Source organism: Gossypium raimondii, chromosome 4, assembly GCF_025698545.1.
Source record: "Gossypium raimondii isolate GPD5lz chromosome 4, ASM2569854v1, whole genome shotgun sequence".
In the NCBI taxonomy this organism is placed as follows: domain Eukaryota; kingdom Viridiplantae; phylum Streptophyta; class Magnoliopsida; order Malvales; family Malvaceae; genus Gossypium; species Gossypium raimondii.
In genome coordinates, this window is record NC_068568.1 from 47,588,916 (window position 1) to 47,605,804 (window position 16,889).

General features: G+C 34.9%; 2 protein-coding genes across 2 annotated transcripts; both read right to left on the minus strand.

Moving 5' to 3' along the window:
* Positions 1-248: 248 nt before the first annotated feature.
* On the minus strand, positions 249-1,394 carry LOC128040612 (intermembrane lipid transfer protein VPS13-like). Its single transcript, XM_052629760.1, has 2 exons — positions 1,301-1,394; positions 249-1,197 (listed from the first exon to the last, which is right to left on the minus strand). The coding sequence occupies exon 2, from the start codon at positions 1,088-1,090 to the stop codon at positions 839-841; it is 252 nt and encodes an 83-aa protein (XP_052485720.1). The 5' UTR covers positions 1,091-1,197; positions 1,301-1,394; the 3' UTR covers positions 249-838.
* A 4,172-nt stretch (positions 1,395-5,566) lies between these two features.
* Positions 5,567-14,704, minus strand: LOC105779317 (uncharacterized). Its single transcript, XM_012603073.2, has 8 exons — positions 14,561-14,704; positions 14,143-14,475; positions 13,973-14,036; positions 12,597-12,743; positions 6,605-6,709; positions 6,419-6,526; positions 6,175-6,279; positions 5,567-5,980 (listed from the first exon to the last, which is right to left on the minus strand). The coding sequence occupies exons 2-8, from the start codon at positions 14,472-14,474 to the stop codon at positions 5,858-5,860; spliced, it is 984 nt and encodes a 327-aa protein (XP_012458527.1). The 5' UTR covers position 14,475; positions 14,561-14,704; the 3' UTR covers positions 5,567-5,857.
* Between the last annotated feature and the right edge of the window lie 2,185 nt (positions 14,705-16,889).

Below are 16,889 nucleotides of genomic sequence, written 5' to 3' on the forward strand. Positions count from 1 at the left end.
TCTCAACACATTGGTGTCAAGAATCAAGATCCTATATATGTATTTTTCCCTGCACAGTAAAGTGCAGAGAATTGAACACTCACATACCTTGACATCCATGAATGTCAAAGTAGCTATTCAAAAAAAAAAAACAAATACACACAATCCCAACACAACATTCTGCAGAGAGAAAAAAACCAAAAAGATAAACAGTATTTGAATATATAAATAATTCTAATCCTTGAAGGATAAAGTCTTGAACTTATACTTAGCAGAACCAACTTTTTGTATATATCTATTATTGTAAAATATAATTTTGTACAAACTATATACACGAGAATGAATAAATGCAAGAGTAAAAACCAAATGCTTTCCAGCTCAACTCCTATCTAGCTATTTCCTCTCTTTTCTTTTTTTTTTTTTTGGTGAACTATGTTAGGGACCTTTGTTTTTAACTATATATATTCTCCTGTTCTTACTGGGGGTGAAAAAGGCTTACAGAAAAGGAACTAATAAAGGAAATCTACCTGATACTACTTCTCTGCAATAGATATTCACTTCCCCCTTGCTCTTTCCCCTGTTCAATTGTAGAAAGCAAAACCCGTAAAAAGTGCTTTGTGTCTTCTTCTGATTCCAGTTCCAAGTTGGTCTGAAAAAGTGGAAGCGGAGTTGATGGACTATTCCACCGCATCTTCGTCCCACCGCCACCACCCTTCCTCGACATCTGCTGATTCTGTCTTAACAATGCATCTGAACTGCTTCCAACAATATGTACCACCCCATCATCAGCATCAGTGTGGATTACACTATGCAGGCTAATTTCTGTTTCTATCACCCACTCTTGATTAGCTGCAACACCTCAGAATTCAGGTTTCCCCAAGTCCACAAGACTCGGGCAATTAACAACCAACACAAGTCTCTCTGTCATGATGACATATTTACCGGGGTTTTTGAGTGCCTTGGACATGACATAGATTTCATCCTTGAGCTTGCCATCATCAGCTTCCTTAAGCACCGATATTCCAACAGCTTCTTCCCAAGAGTAAGGCCTCAAAGGAAGTTCTCTGCTTAAAGGCCTTGGCAAACGAACTCTACAACGTTGTGAACCCATTTGGTATAATCTGCTTCTGTTTCTAATACTCTGTGCAGTTTTTCCAGTAACCTCAAGTATACTAGCAGCTGGTATTCCCACTAGTCCTGTTACTCCCAAAGCTATTCCTGTACGGAACACAAAAATAATCAGATGATGATGCATGCCTTGTTGATTATGATAGTAACATGGTTCATAAGACCTGCAGCCAACTAGCTACCAGTGGTTTACCTGGAATCCTCTCAGGTAGGCCATGTGATATAGGGTTGCGCGCGGACCAAGATCGAGTTGCCAAGTCACGAAAAACTCCTACGAAAACCCTAAACAATCAGATCTGAAACGAAACAGAAAATTAAAAGGTTCGAACTTTGAATTTCCAGATCTGAAATTAAAAATCCCCAAATCAGCAAAGAATCAAATTGAGAATAGAAATAAGTGTTAATAAGGGTTCTACCCTAAAGGAGATCGCGATTCTGCCCAATTGAACACCAATATAGTTTTCCCCAAATTTCGGCAATCTAATTTCACCCAAAAGGAGTATGGAGGAATCAGCAAGAACTCTAGAAATTGGGGATTTTTGGCTGATTCTATAAGATAGAAAAAAAAACTGGAAACACAATAAGAACAACAAATAAATTAGATAAATATTCGGCACAAGCAGAAATAAAGAAAGAATTGACAGTAAGAAATTAAAAGATAAGTCCTAAGAAGCCTTGAAATCCCGAAAGATCTCACAACTCCCTTCAAACGGCTCTAATCTCCCCTCCAAAGAATATCAATGGCAAGAAGAAGGTTGAAGATGGCTCCCACAATCAAGAGATTGTTAAAACAATCTCTAAAGAAAACTCAAGAGAGAATTCTTAGAGAAAAACTCAAAGAGAATTCTGCACTTAAACAAATATGAAATTTTTAATATATTTGAGAAGTGTATAACAAGGTGGACAGCCATGCCTTTAAATAGGCCTTATAACTAGTCCTAATCTAATTAGAAAACTAAAATAAAAAAAAACTCCTAATTATTTTAATATGGAAATTCGGTCAAAGGTCTTTTTATCTGGGACTCTTTGACTGAATATTTACATAAAAATTTAAACTAAGTAAATAAATAAATAAATAAATAAAAATAAAACTTTACAACTTGGGCCACTTTGACAATTTGGCCTGATTTTCAACTAAGTATGGATAGATTTCTTGATTGGGCCCATCACATTCTTGAGCTTGGGTTGGGCCTTTTGACTCTATCATTCCCCTCTTCCTCAAAAAGATTCGTCCTCGAATCTGAAAAGTCAAATGGACTCGACTTTTCGCGATCGAACGGGACTAATGGCAATTGAGTCCACTGAAAAGAATAGCCATGAAATAGTAAATAGCAACGCAAACAAGTTTGTAATCCAATCATGAGCATAACAAAACAGATATAACGCATGCGAATGGACAGACTCAGATTACCATGCATTAATTGACGGACTATATATTAACTCACGCATGCATCATAAAAATTATAAAAAAAAATAATTTTTTTATCAACCATCAAAATAGATAGATCATCAATAAGCAAGATGGGACAGTCAAGCACATATCGATCTAAATCAACACGATCTTTGTCACTATCGGAAGAGTACAGAAGTGTTTCAAAAGTTTCAAGCATCGTACCTTTATAAGCAGAAGAATAAGGGTCGATTTTACCTTTTCCAGTTAATACAAACCTTCGCTCATCGGGGGCATAGTGTAGTCGAAGCTCCGTTGTTGAGTTGACCTTTGTGAAATGGAACTCAAACTTCATGTACAACCACATAAACTGTTTAAGGCACGAATATAAATTGAAAATAAATTTGACAAATTTCGTTACCTTATTTACCAAAACAGGTTTGCACAAATTCGGGAATTTTACACAAGGCAAATCAAGAGAATAGCAACTCACGCTTCCTTTTGTAATGACTTTATCAACCACAATCGAAGAATAACAATTAATTGGATCAAAATAAGGGGATCTTTTAAGAACTAAGTCACCAAAAGTTTTATCAATAATTTTCAAATCTGCACGAGACTTTGTTGCTAAAATTTCCTTACCTCGCTTACCTTCGGGCTCATGTAGTGTGATTTCATCTTTGCCTATGTTGATCTTACGAAAGCGTCTTTCATTTGAGAGGTATTGAAGTTGAAAGTTATCTTTCGGTCCTTCGGGAACCTGAAAAGTAGCAACACAAGAAAAATTCATATCTTGGTTAGTGAAAACATTCCTCACTACCCTTTCCTCATCTTTTTCTTTTGTTTCTTTTTCTAACTCATTTTCTCTTCTTTCTTCAACTTCTTTTTCAATTTTCTTTTCTGTTTCACATTCCTTTTCACTCTCAATCTCTTTTTGCTCTTTTTCATTCTGTTTTTCTTTTTCCTCACTTGTTTTAACAACAGAATTTTTCAGTTTGATTTGGTCCTCATGGACTTGTTCCGGAGTGAGCGGCACTAAGGTGATTTTCCTTTCTTGATGCTTGAAAGAATACCTATTTGTACGACCATCGTGAGTGGCCTTTCGATCCAGTTGCCATGGTTCTCCTAGCAACAAATGGCAGGCTTGAATAGGCATTACGTCGCACACAACTTCGTCTTGATACTTACGGATAGAAAAGGCGATGCGCACTTGTTGAGTGACCTTAAATCGGCATTCGTTGCTAAGCCCTTATAGTTGATAAGGTTGTGGATGCTTGGTAGTGGTTAAGCAAAGCTTTTCCACCATCGTCGTGCTGGCTATGTTCGAGCAACTTTCACCATCAATAATAACTCTACAAAGCTTACCTTGTACATGGCAGCGAGTATGAAAGAGATGTTCTCGTTGCTGCTCGCTCTTTGGTTTTGCCAAAGAAGGTTGCCCACGATCATGAAAATCATCATCCATTCTAGGGACACGTCGAGGGCCGCGCCTATGGGGCTGGTTATCCCTATCTTCCTTGATTGGATCTCGATATTGAGGTTCTTGATTCAATCGTACCTCATTCAAAGTAGTATTCAAAGCTCGAAGTGTAGTAGCCTGTTCGTCCAACTGTTGTTGGAATCTTTTAAATATGTCATCATTATTATCACCTTTAGACATTTTCAAAAACCTGTAAAAAATAAACACTCAACACTCAAAAATAAAAGTTAGCAAACCTCACCGTAAATCACTCAAAAAGAAAATTCAAATTCTCAATGAGGTAGAATTCAATCTTGTGAGTTCTTTATCAAAGTTTATATCAACCAATTAGAGAGTGTGAACCAAACTACCAAAGAATCCTAATTTGCACTAGGATGCCAAAAACTGACGAGACACCAATTGATTTGTGTTGCACCGAGGAAGAAGTTGTGCACTCGTTTAAATCCTAATAACACAAGAAACAAGAAGGTGTTAGATAGCGTAAAGGAAGAATAAAGGCAAACAAATGAAAACCTACAGCTAAGAATCAATAAAAATTGCTGAAAACAGAAAAACCCGAAAACTGCGGAGTAACTTGACAACTTCATTCGAGGTGTTCCCGATCTCCAAAAATCACAAAATTAAATCTGGAATGTCCTTATATATTTAATTTTTGATCTGGAAAGTTTGGGCACCAAATTCAACCCGCTGAATATTTTTTAAAATTTTTATTGAATTTCATATTTTTTTGATTTTTTGACTCTTTTGACTGATTTTTTTGTGGGATTAATTTTTTTATATTCAATCACAGTGCCAAAAATATCTATGTAAAATTTCAGATCAATCGGACAACGTTTACCCACTCAAATTAATTTTTTTCAAACAATTTTTCTGGGTAAAACTGCTGTTTGTGCTTTAAAAAATAGAGATCAGTTTAAAAATCAACCAAAAACACCTAAAACGCCCAAAATCTGATACCAAATGATATAGGGTTGCGCGCGGACCAAGATCGAGTTGCCAAGTCACGGGAAACTCCTACGAAAACCCTAAACAATCAGATCTGAAACGAAACAGAAAATTAAAAGGTTAGAACTTTGAATTTCCAGATCTGAAATTAAAAATCCCCAAATCAGCAAAGAATCAAATTGAGAATAGAAATAAGTGTTAATAAGGGTTCTTGAAATCCTAAAGGAGATCGCGATTCTGCCCAATTGAACACCAAGATAGTTTTCCCCAAATTTCGACAATCTAATTTCACCCAAAAAAAGTATGGAGGAATCGGCAAGAACCCTAGAAATTAGGGATTTTTGGCTGATTCTTTAAGATAGAAAAAAAACTGGAAACACAATAAGAACAGCAAATAAATTAGATAAATATTCGGCACAAGCAGAAATAAAGAAAGAATTGACAGCAAGAAATTAAAAGATAAGTCCTAAGAAGCCTTGAAATCCCGAAAGATCTCACAACCCCCTTCAAACGGCTCTAATCTCCCCTCCAAAGAATATAAATGGCAAGAAGAAGGTTGAAGATAGCTCCCACAATCAAGAGATTGTTAAACAATCTCTAAAGAAAACTCAAGAGAGAATTCTTGGAGAAAAACTCAAAGAGAATTCTGCACTTAAACAAATCTGAAATTTTTAATATATTTGAGAAGTGTATAACAAGGTGGACAGCTATGTCTTTAAATAGGCCTTATAACTAGTCCTAATCTAATTAGAAAACTAAAATAAAAAAAAAACTCCTAATTATTTTAATATGGAAATTCGGTCAAAGGTCTTTTTATCTGGGACTCTTGGACTGAATATTTACATAAAAATTTAAACTAAGTAAATAAATAAATAAATAAATAAAAATAAAACTTTACAACTTGGGCCACTTTGATAATTTGGCCTAATTTTTAACTAAGTATGGATAAATTTCTTGATTGGGCCCATCACATTCTTGAGCTTGGGTTGGGCCTTTTGACTCGTATCACCATGTTTCTCTGCTTCTTTAACTGGCGATTGAAGGAGGCCAGTAAGTCCCTGAAATTAACAGGAAAATAAGATTCAACCTTGAAAAGGCACGCAGTAACATCTCTATCCAAACAGGCTCCCCATAAAAGACAACTGTTAACAAGCAGCTTTATTTCTTTCCAGAGGGTTTACTGCTGTGGTGCAATATTTACCATCCAAATAGAAAGAGCTGAAAAGATAAAAAGAAGAAAAGATGTTCATACCTCAAAAACTTCGTTAATTATGCCTTTACTGTGTGAAGCCTCCCCTTTCAATCGCCTTTTCATTCTTGCAACAGCCTGCTCATCAAATGTGAAAGCAACAATACCCTGCAAGCAGTATAGCTTTTCACTGTCAATCAATGATATTTAACTGAATAATTCAAGTTTCTCATAGATAATAACATTAAGAAATAAAAAATAAAAAATAAAACCTTAATTAATCAGAACAAATTGCATCTAGTGATACCTTGTGTGCAGCTTTACTAAATTGAGTGGCAGCATCACTTAGTGCATAGACCGTATTGCTCAGAAGACTAGTACCTTGAGGCATACCTGTGAAAAGTCCAGTGGGACTCTAAAAGAAACATTCCTATTTTAGCCCTCAGCCATTAACACAGAGTTAAAGCTAACAAAGAATACAAAATTTAATTACCTTCAAAATACTCTTTGCAGGAACTGCTAAGAAATCTCTAATTCCTACACCTAGACTCCTAGCAAATCCCATGGGATTGCCGATAACACCAGCAGAGCCAAACACCTACAGATTACATTAGTTTCTGTGAAATCAAGTGAGAAAGAAGAAAGAAAACAGCTGCTGTTGCAGCTCTACTGTTGGCCGTAACAGCCGTAAAAAAATAAATAAAAAAATAAGGAGAAGAAAAGAAGAGAGAAATAGGGAAAAGACTTGTGGAATATATTGCTTGTCTACTTACAATAAGTTACATAGCCTATTCATAATAATAACTAGATACACAAATAAGGAAAGTCAAAGATATGCTATGATATGCCTAATATTATGCTAATTAATCCTAAAATCATGACATAATTATGCAAGATATCACAACTATCACAATAGTTCCGAGAAGATGATGAATCACATCAGAGGTAACAGAGTCAGCAGCAATGAAATTCATACATGGCAAGCTCTGCAGTGTGCAGAGCACTAATTTGTTTCAAACAGATTCTAAGGGAGCTGGAGATCAAAGTGTTGACACCATTTTTTGGATGAAAAACGGGGTCGACTTAGGTTTTGAAAAATGAAATCAAATGTGAGAGTCGCCACCAATCCTTTTTAATAAGGTGTGATTGGATCACCTTGAAAACTGGTTGTTTTTAATAAACAATTTAATTTTATTAAAACAACGATTTTGGTCCACGAAATTCAGAAAATAGGTTCGGGAGTCGGTTACGCACGAGGAAGGATTAGCACCCTCGATACGCCCAAAATTGGTACTTGGTTGATTAATTAATATCTTAGTGTCGAAAAACTGAAAACTTCAAAGAATTAAAAAAAAATACGATCCTAAAAACTTGAACGACATGGATTGAGGTTTAAGAAGATATTTGGCTATTTGGTTAAACGAGAAATCGAAACCCAGCACATTAAGGCACGTTTCCTCGAATTTCCAAACGCAAAATAGTCTTACTATTTTTTAGAAAAATCCTCGTCTCGAAAAAATAACGTGTCACATCCAATGCGTTATGACACGACGTATTGAATTCTTGATAACGAGCTTTTTATCATTTTTAAAAGAGTAATCTCGATTATTTAAATTCAACGAAGAAAGTCGGAACCCAACACGTTAGGGCTCGATTTTCTCGGAGATCTAAAATACCGAATATTACTTATATTTTTAAAATTTTCATTTTTTGACAAATCTGAATAAAAATGGGTGTAATGAAATGATGATGATGTAAGCAAAATAATACAAGCAAAGGCTACGAAGTAAAATAAGTATAAAGACAAACTAATATAACACACAATCGCAAGCATAAGTAATAAAATTAAAACATTCATTCCAATTAATGAAAATGTAAATAAAAAAGAAAATGTATAAAACTATAAAAATATAAAAGATATATATGTGTATATACATAAAATTATTGAAATATATGAAAACATGTGTATATAACAGTATGTATATATATGTATACTTTTATAAAAAGGAACTATGTACGTATAAATATATTATGTAAATATATTCGCATGTGTATATATATATATACTTTGAAATTATAAAATAAAAACATATGTACATATTTTAAAATCATTATATAAAATATATATAAGTAAGTATATACATATTCGTGAGAAAATATAAATATAAATATACATATATATAAATATAGATATAAAATGAGTATTTATATATGTATTAAAAAGTAAAAAAATATATACGTATATATATATGTAAGCAATTATATAATAATAATATAATATGTCACATATATCTAAGATTTATATAAGTAAATATAAGTATAAATATAATGATAGTAATAATAATAATAATAATAATAATAATAATAATAATAATAATAATAATGAGCAACATAATAAAACTACTAAAAAAAAGACTAAATCGAAATAAAATAAAAATACTGGGCGAATGTGTCCCTTTTCAGTGCGTGAGTGGGTTAGGGACCCGATTGGAATCCAAACAAAATTGCGGGGCCGAATTAAAAGAAAATGAAAATAAAGAGAAAAGGGAGCAAATTAAAAAGGGCATAAACGTGGAAGGGCCACGATTGTAAATAACCCACCCGCACAAAAACACGCGGACCCTAGGTTGCGGGTCGGGTCGACGCACGGGTAGGAATCCTTAAGGCAAAACGACGCCGTTCCATAAGGGTATAAAAAACCAAATTCTGAGAAAAAAAATTCATTTGAACATGGAGAAAGAAAAAAAAGAAGAGGGAGGAGGGGGGACTTCTCTCTGGACCAAGACCAGTTCCCGGCCAGCCCTGTCACACCTCCGTCGCGCCGGCACCGAGCCGCCACCGTGTAAATTCCAAAAAGGTAAAAATTTTATTTTTTTTTATATTTTTTATGCTTTTACACTGATAGAGAAAGAAATAAAAATAAAAAGGCTAATGCGTATAAAAAAACGAATGAAAAAGTCACCTTGAGTGTTTGATTTTTTTAGATCTTTTTTTTTTATTAATCGTTGTAAAAAGGAAGAGGAAGTTCTTCTTTACAGCAAATTTGGTTTTAACCGAAAGAGAAGAAAGAAAAGAAAAAAAATAAAATCCCCCCCTTTTACATTGTTTGATTTTCGGCTTATATAACCGAAAAAAATAAATTTATTTTTACTGTCTCTGCTCTTTTGTGCTGCTTGTTTCTTCTTTCATGTTGCTTGCAGGTACTTGGCGAAGGCAGAGGCGTGGCTTGCCATTTTGGTGTAAGGCCGACTGGCGGTGGTAGACCTCGGGCGACGAGTACGCTGGAGGCACATGGGTACATAGCAAGATGCGGCGCACTAGGGTTTCTAGGTTTCTGATTTTTTGCTGAAACTAGTTAAGGTTTTGGGCTTATTGGGCCCTGGGTCATGGGTTTGTAGTTTGGGTTGTAATTTTGGGCCTGGGCATAAATTGGGTCTTGCACAAAGCATAACTTCTGAATCATGAAAAATGGAGTTCCGAGGCACCCAAGAGTACAAACATCAAATATAAGGTGATATCTTTCACAAATTAGTCACCCTGGCTTTAATGTTAAGTATGGGATTTGGTTGAGATTCTAGATTCAAGTTGTCGTACCAACGGAACAGCAGGACTTGAAATTTGATCTGAGGCCTGTGAGTAAGCCCACTGATAGAGGAGATTTATCATGTGGCTTTGTTTATGTGGTCATTCTATTGTACATAAATATTGTTTTTGCCAAACCTTCCTTAATAGCTAGGTGGCCTTATTGTGATGCACTTTTTAAACCTAGGTTTGTGAAGTCATAAATATAGGTTTCAATAAAACTTGGAATTTAAGTTATGATGATTGATATTTTGATTTAGGGATTTTTACCTATGAGACATGAGATTTGAGTTCATGCAATTGAGATTATTAAGGCTATTATTGTGTTTAAGAATGCTTGTTCTACATCAATCTGGTAACACAGTAGACAAGATTTGCAGTTTTGGATTTGAGGGAACCTTTTCAACCAATCGTTAAAAATCCTATACTGCTTTTCATCCACTAAACCCTTTTAAATTTACTAACTAATTCAAACGCTGCTCTCACAACTCAAAACTTGCAGATATTTAATAAACTAAACTCTTAATCAAGGTTGTTGGAATTGGACCAGACCGGCCAACCAAACCTTGAAACCACTCGGAACACCAGTCTGGAGAAAGAGGTTGAACCAATTGACCTGCGAACCGGTACAAACCAGTTGAACCGGCTGTTATACTTTTATTTTTTATTTTTTTATGAACTAATAATTTATCTAATCAAACCACCGGTCCTGTTACAAAATCATTGCCCTAAATACTAAACAAAGAACCACAACTCTCACATCAGAACACTAGTGAAATTAATCTTAAATCTCAACAAAAATTCAAAACGTGAGTAGTTAAATGAACCACGAGCCCCTTTTAAAACATGAGGAAGCCAGAAAATTGCAAAAGCCTCCCATTACCCTTGTATAGCCCAACAAACAAAGAAGCAGTCGCCGTCAAGGGTATAATGCTTTCCAAAATAGTCAACCAATGCATTCCCAACTTAACAGGGAGCAATGATGATCCACAAGAAACCAGCAACAGCAACCTACAAGAAATGAGCTACGGTCAACTCTATGATCGCCTGGGTGACCTGACAAAAGTTTATCAACCCAATCTCATAACAATCTCCAAGCTCATGCCAACCTGCTAGTCAGCTGCTGCACAACAGAGCTTTGTGTTGTTGATTCCCGAGCCATTCATCACATTGTCTTAGATGCTAAAAGTGCATGATTACCATGGTTCCAAAAAGTTTTCAATAGGCAATGGTAACACCATTCTAATTTCTCATATCAATAAAAACCAATTAATGTGCATCAAATCTTCACTTTCAATTACTTAACACTTTATGTACTCCCGCCATTAAAAGAAACCTTATGTTTGTTTTTCAATTTTGCCACAATAAACAAACATCTATGAGGTTTTCCTGTCATACAGAAGCGCCTCTAGTAAGCAGGCAGAATAGAGATGGACTTTACTACGGGCCATCAAGCAGTCCAACTAATCCCCAATGCAATATGGTCATTACTCTTCACCTATGGCACCGTCACTTAAGACAACAAATTGTCGTATTCTAAATAAAATTTTGCATCAATTTTCTGTTCAAATTCAAAAACTCTTTCCGCTTGTAATTCTTATTGCTTCAATAAAATGCATAGGTTGCTTTTTGCTGAAAATCCCCTACATAGTCAACGACCATTACAAAAAATTTACAATGATTTATGGGGCCCTCCATAGTGTTGTCAGTTGATAAAAGTGATTTATGGACCCTTGCTTGAACGACGTTTTCAAACAAAAATCTTTTCTATATTGATGGTGGTAATGAATTTGTAAGTTTATCTTACCTAAAAACACACGGTACACCAACAATTATTTTCCCCTCCTCTACAGCTAAAGAGTGGCCCTAGTAGAGCACAGATACCTACATGTTGTTAAACTGCTAAAACACTCTCACACAAAGCCTCACTACCCTCAATATTTTGGATTTTGGCCTATCATCAAGCTGTCAATCAATAGGTTAATCACACCAAGTCTAAAAAAAAAAACATGCCCCTATGAAATTTTATTCCAAGAACCTCCAAATTATAAGTCTATAAGATTTGGATGTTATGCTATCAGTGGCTGAAGCCATATGCCAAAAGTAAACTTTAGTCCCGTGGGAAGGCTATCAAATGGTTGCTCCGATGTTTTAATCGAACATCCTACGATATTCGCATAATTCGTGAACATGACTCAATGCTGGTAGTTTATTCAAATTTTGATTGAGCTGGTGAACCGATTGATCAAACTTCCACTACTAATTACATGATTTATCTAGGAAGAACTATTTTATGGTCCTCCAAGAAGCAGTGATCAGTGTCTTGATCTTACACTGAAGTCGAATATCATGCTCTTGTTGCTGCTGTCACAGAAACATATTGGCTCGCCAATCTCTGCTGTGAGCTACGCTTTTCACTCAATATCATCCAGCATATCATATGTGATAAAGTTAGCACAACATACATTTCTGAAAGCCATGTCTTCCATAACTGAATGAAACATGTGCAAACGACTTCCACTTCATTCGTGAATAGGTAGAAAACAAAGAAGTTGCAGTCAAACATTTACACACTGTAGATCAGGTTGCATGTTCCAAGTTGGGTGTTGTTAATGTCTTCACCAACTTGCAAGGGTGTAAAAGAGAGGAACCAACTATCGTGAATCTAACTCCATTTTAGCTTTCTGTTATTTGTTCCAAAACTTTGTTTTTCAAATATTTTCTAACATACTTAGAGCTATTGAGATTTTTTCTTCTAGCTATAAGGAAAATAAGTTGAGAATTACTTGTATAAATAGCTTGATAAAATTCAATAATGGAGCACACTTTCTATTCTATTTTCCTTATAGGTAGCACCATGCTATAGGGTTCAATGATTTTAACAAAGACGATCTGATATTTACCTTGTACATCTCATGGAGAAATTGTCGAGTATAGTGCCTAATCAGGATCTCCTGAATAGATTCCCAACTGGCCATTTGATGCATGATTGACAACTCTTTGAAATGAATTCGTGCTCCCTCTACATCAGCAAAAGCCATCAGACCTCTCTGCAGTGAATAATTTTACCAAGAAGATTAGTACGTTACAGGAGAGGAACCCCGAGGGAATTTTCAAAGTTCTACTAAAACAATGGAATTAATATGAAGCAAAGAAAAGTAGTGAAACAAAAGCACATTTTTTATTAAGGAATGAGCATTTAATGATTGACTCAAGAACATCTGCATGATTAGAATCATGGCCAAGAATCAAAAGATGAAATGAGAATGATGATTGTTTTCCCTATTCCCTCTTACATTTATTTTATTATTATCATGTTTTTGCTTTTGTGGTTTACAATTTCTGTGGAGGATGAGGCAATTAGAAGGGAAACATATGCCAAACCAATAAACAAATTAGCAAACACAAAACTGAAATAGACTTAATAGCATTCTGAATTTAACTTCACGAGTAGGAAATATCATTTGCTCCTGTTATGCAATTATTACATTTGGGGAAAAAGGACAAGAGAAAAAGATCATTGCTGCTAGTTTGAGCCTTTTTTCACCCTCCCTGTTTCTATTCAACTTATAAAAGCAGTAGTTAGTATTTGACAACCAAATACAATTTTAAAATAGTCTCAACTTCTAGCAAAAATTCAAACATAAAAAATGACAAAAATAAGCCAAACTCACAAGGAAACCATGAAAACTTAGAGAATCCTAAGTAGGCTGAATTAGCTTTAGCTCGTGTACTAAGCATAATAATGTGATGGATCAAGACATCACCTAAAATAGCGAGCGAATGGCTCAGGTCATTTTCATCCATATACTGAGGCAGAAGAAAATCTCATCCTAGCAAAACAACTTATAAATATGCACTAACCAAATCAAGATTAAGTAGCATCCACCTGAATGCATAGTGGCCAATTCCAATTGCAGTCAAAATAGTGAAACAATATATTCTATATGAGTACCAATAAATATACCAAGTCTCTATGTCTGCGCATGTAAAATAAATGTGAAAATATGTTAAGTTTGGTCCTTAGTACAAGGCAGGAAGCACAAATCCATCATATTTGGTAAAAAATAATAAAAGCTAACCAGTTCACTGAAGCCACATGAGATTTGGCCATATTTTTCATTTATTTCCTCACTAGCCAAGTAATGAAATCTCCACTTCCTGGGTAAGCTAGAAGTGTTTGAATTTTTATAATCATGCCAGTTTTTATTTTTTAGATACTCATCTATGATACACAACCTTATATGGTTCTAGGAGTTTAGATAATAGAACCACTCACATGGATAACAGATTCTCCAGATGTAAGAACCCCGCTTCTAAGCATCCAAGGAGAACTAGAAAAGCTGTTCAAACCAAACCTTATATTTGTTAGTTAGTTTACAGGTGATAAAATAAGAGCTTGAGTTGAATTTAAAGAAACCAACTCCACAAGAGACAAAGTTATTCTACCTAAGAGTAAACTTTATAGGAGCCAAATCAAATGATTCCACATAAATCTTCTTCTGTCTTCTGGCCAAACAGTGAATTTGCTGCCAAGGAGCCCCTATTGGAACTATTAAAGGTAATCCACCAGTGTCATCAATTCTACTGAGCACAGGAGTACCAGTATTATGTAGCTGTTCTCTTACTTTCACATGCTCAGATGTTTGACCATGCATAAAACCCACATTGAAGTTAGGATCAGAAAATGGCAAGGCTTGACTCTGTAAACCTGGAGAGACAGCTTTGTAGAAGTAAAGCAAGCTCAAAATCAGTTCAAGCCCAAGGCAAAAATCTGCCATTCTGCAAGCAAATATATACTAAAATAAGCACTTAAACTATTACAAGTCAAACAATTACTAAGATGCATTTGAATCTGAAACGACACCTTAAGCTTATATATTCAAAAGAGACCAATGAAATATCTTTCTTCCTTCACTTTGCCACAGCTAGGATAAACACAGGTTCAAACGAAGAATCTGAAGAAATCAGTAACCCCCTTTCAGCTTTAAATCTTGGGCTATCATCCTTCTTTATCTGGCCAACTTGGTTACTTCTGTATTCCCTATTAAAGGAAAGGACGACAGGATAGGGGGTGTTATGCAGTTGATTATCTATTTGAAGTGAAGATATATGGCAAGAAAGCTTTTGGTGGTCCACACTCTGAAATAGATCAATTTTTATATCTTTTGCAGAGGCAAAAAGCAATTCCTGCAAAATAAAGAGAAAGCTTAATAGATTTTGAAGTATATCTTTAGATCAGAACAAAACTCTAGCAATTTGTATCTGCTAACCTGTGGATAAGAATTAACCAAAGAAATACCAATGCAAGGAATAGTAACTGAAAACTTCTCCTTGTATTCAGCATGTTTCCCTTGTTTCTCTTGATTTTGTTTTTCTTGGAACCTAATGGTACTTTGATCTGTCATGTCTTTCAGAACATGATATGTTGAATCAATAATTGTGAACACCTGAAACAAGAAATTCAGTTGTTAAGCTACACAAATGCAAAAAAAATCCAGCTCAAAGCACCTAACTATGATAATGTACCTTTGTTGCACCCTCAGCACGCGCGGATAAAAGCAACATCCTTTCTATCTTCTGTAGACAGATTAGCATTAGATAAATATTTAATGTAAAACCAGGATACAGGAGTAGAGGGGAAATAATAACCTTGAATAGCTAATTTTTTTATATTTAAGAAATAGCTATTTCAAATAAATATTTATAAACGAGCCAACAGAATCATATGCTACATTACTCCAGCAGTATAATATAACAAGCCATCTCCTATTCCTTATGTCTTTAGAGAACAATAGTGAGTAATATTTTTCAAGAACAAGGGAGAGTGAAGGATTTTCTTTGGAGAATGTTTTCTGGAGCTAATGTAATATTCATTTATCAAGACTTAAAAGAATCCAAGGTAATGACGAAGAGGAAGATGGTGTTTTTAGAAGCTGGTGTCATACTCATTCACCAAGCTTAAACAATCAAAGGCCGTGATGAGAGGATGGTGATTACTGTGATACCTTGAGATTCTAGTCACAACCCAGCAATTGAAGATTCATTTTTATCAGATATTAGTCATTGCAGCAGAAAATCGGGATTATAGATCTTAATTCAAAACAAAAAATAGTGAAAAGAACAAAAGGATACTAGGTAAAAGGCTAGAATTTATTTCCTTCTCTCCTTCTCCTCCCCTTTTTCTTTAAATTTATATATTCTATTGTAATTGGATTTATGTTATTTTAATTATTCTTTAAGCAATAATCAATAGATTATCAGGTTCACATATTTACAACACTTGTGTAATTATTTATTTTTTAATGTTTGAAAATTATTAGTATTTGGCCATGCTAGTTCTAAAGACAAACACAGCCATGCAGGTTGTACAATAGCACATTGGCTTATCTTGAACTTTGGTAAATTAGAAGAGCTTTCTATAGAATTTTAGCCTCCGAAATATTCATAAAATAATGCTCACATTCAAGGTAAGCATCTAATGCTACTATATTCATTAAATATAGCATGAAACTAAAAATTGATATAGTATTAGCTTGCAACTTTTTATGCTGTAAATTGACCCTATTAGACAAGTTACTGCAGGAGGGTTCAATCCTCAAAGAATATCAACTGAAATATACTACTAACCCTCCTTCACCAATTCAGAGCAGATACAAAGTTTGCTGATCTATTTAGGCGCCTTATGTCAGGACCTGCTTAAAGAAATAAAGCTAATAACAATATGATGTACCTCAGAAGTAGACTGTAGGTGCACAGGCATATATTCTTTCAAATCATCTAGAGCAAAAGAACCCACCATACGCTCCCCTGGTACCTTTATATGTCAAACAAAGATTCATTAGAAAGGCAATGCCTTACAGTTCATCACTTCAAAAGGAACAAAAAGTAAAGTGGGCATACCTCAATAGAAACACGGTGGGGATAGCAGGGTTCATCCCACGCATAAGGGCAGGAAGTGTATGGGTGAACAGTGGTGTCAAGTGATTCACACCTTTGTTGGTAAATCCCTAGTCTCTACAATGACAAAAATGATACAGAACTCTCACAAAAAATTATAATTAAAGTTTTAAAATGGGTGATGCAGAATGCAAAGAAGGTAATTGAGGGATTAAACTACTTAAAGATTTGGAGTTTACACAAATATTAGCTATTCCACATTTGATGGTTTGGCAGACTAACAACCACCCTTCCCC

Excerpts from the sequence above, each read along its gene's own strand:
- LOC128040612 (XM_052629760.1), bottom strand. The coding sequence starts at position 1,090 with ATGGGTTCACAACGTTGTAGAGTTCGTTTGCCAAGGCCTTTAAGCAGA.
- LOC105779317 (XM_012603073.2), bottom strand. The coding sequence starts at position 14,474 with ATGGCAGATTTTTGCCTTGGGCTTGAACTGATTTTGAGCTTGCTTTAC. Across the intron at positions 12,744-13,972 it reads CTGGAGAATCTGTTATCCAT|AGAGGTCTGATGGCTTTTGC; the intron begins GTGAGTGGTTCT and ends TATTCACTGCAG. Across the intron at positions 6,710-12,596 it reads TTCTCCATGAGATGTACAAG|GTGTTTGGCTCTGCTGGTGT; the intron begins GTAAATATCAGA and ends TGTAATCTGTAG.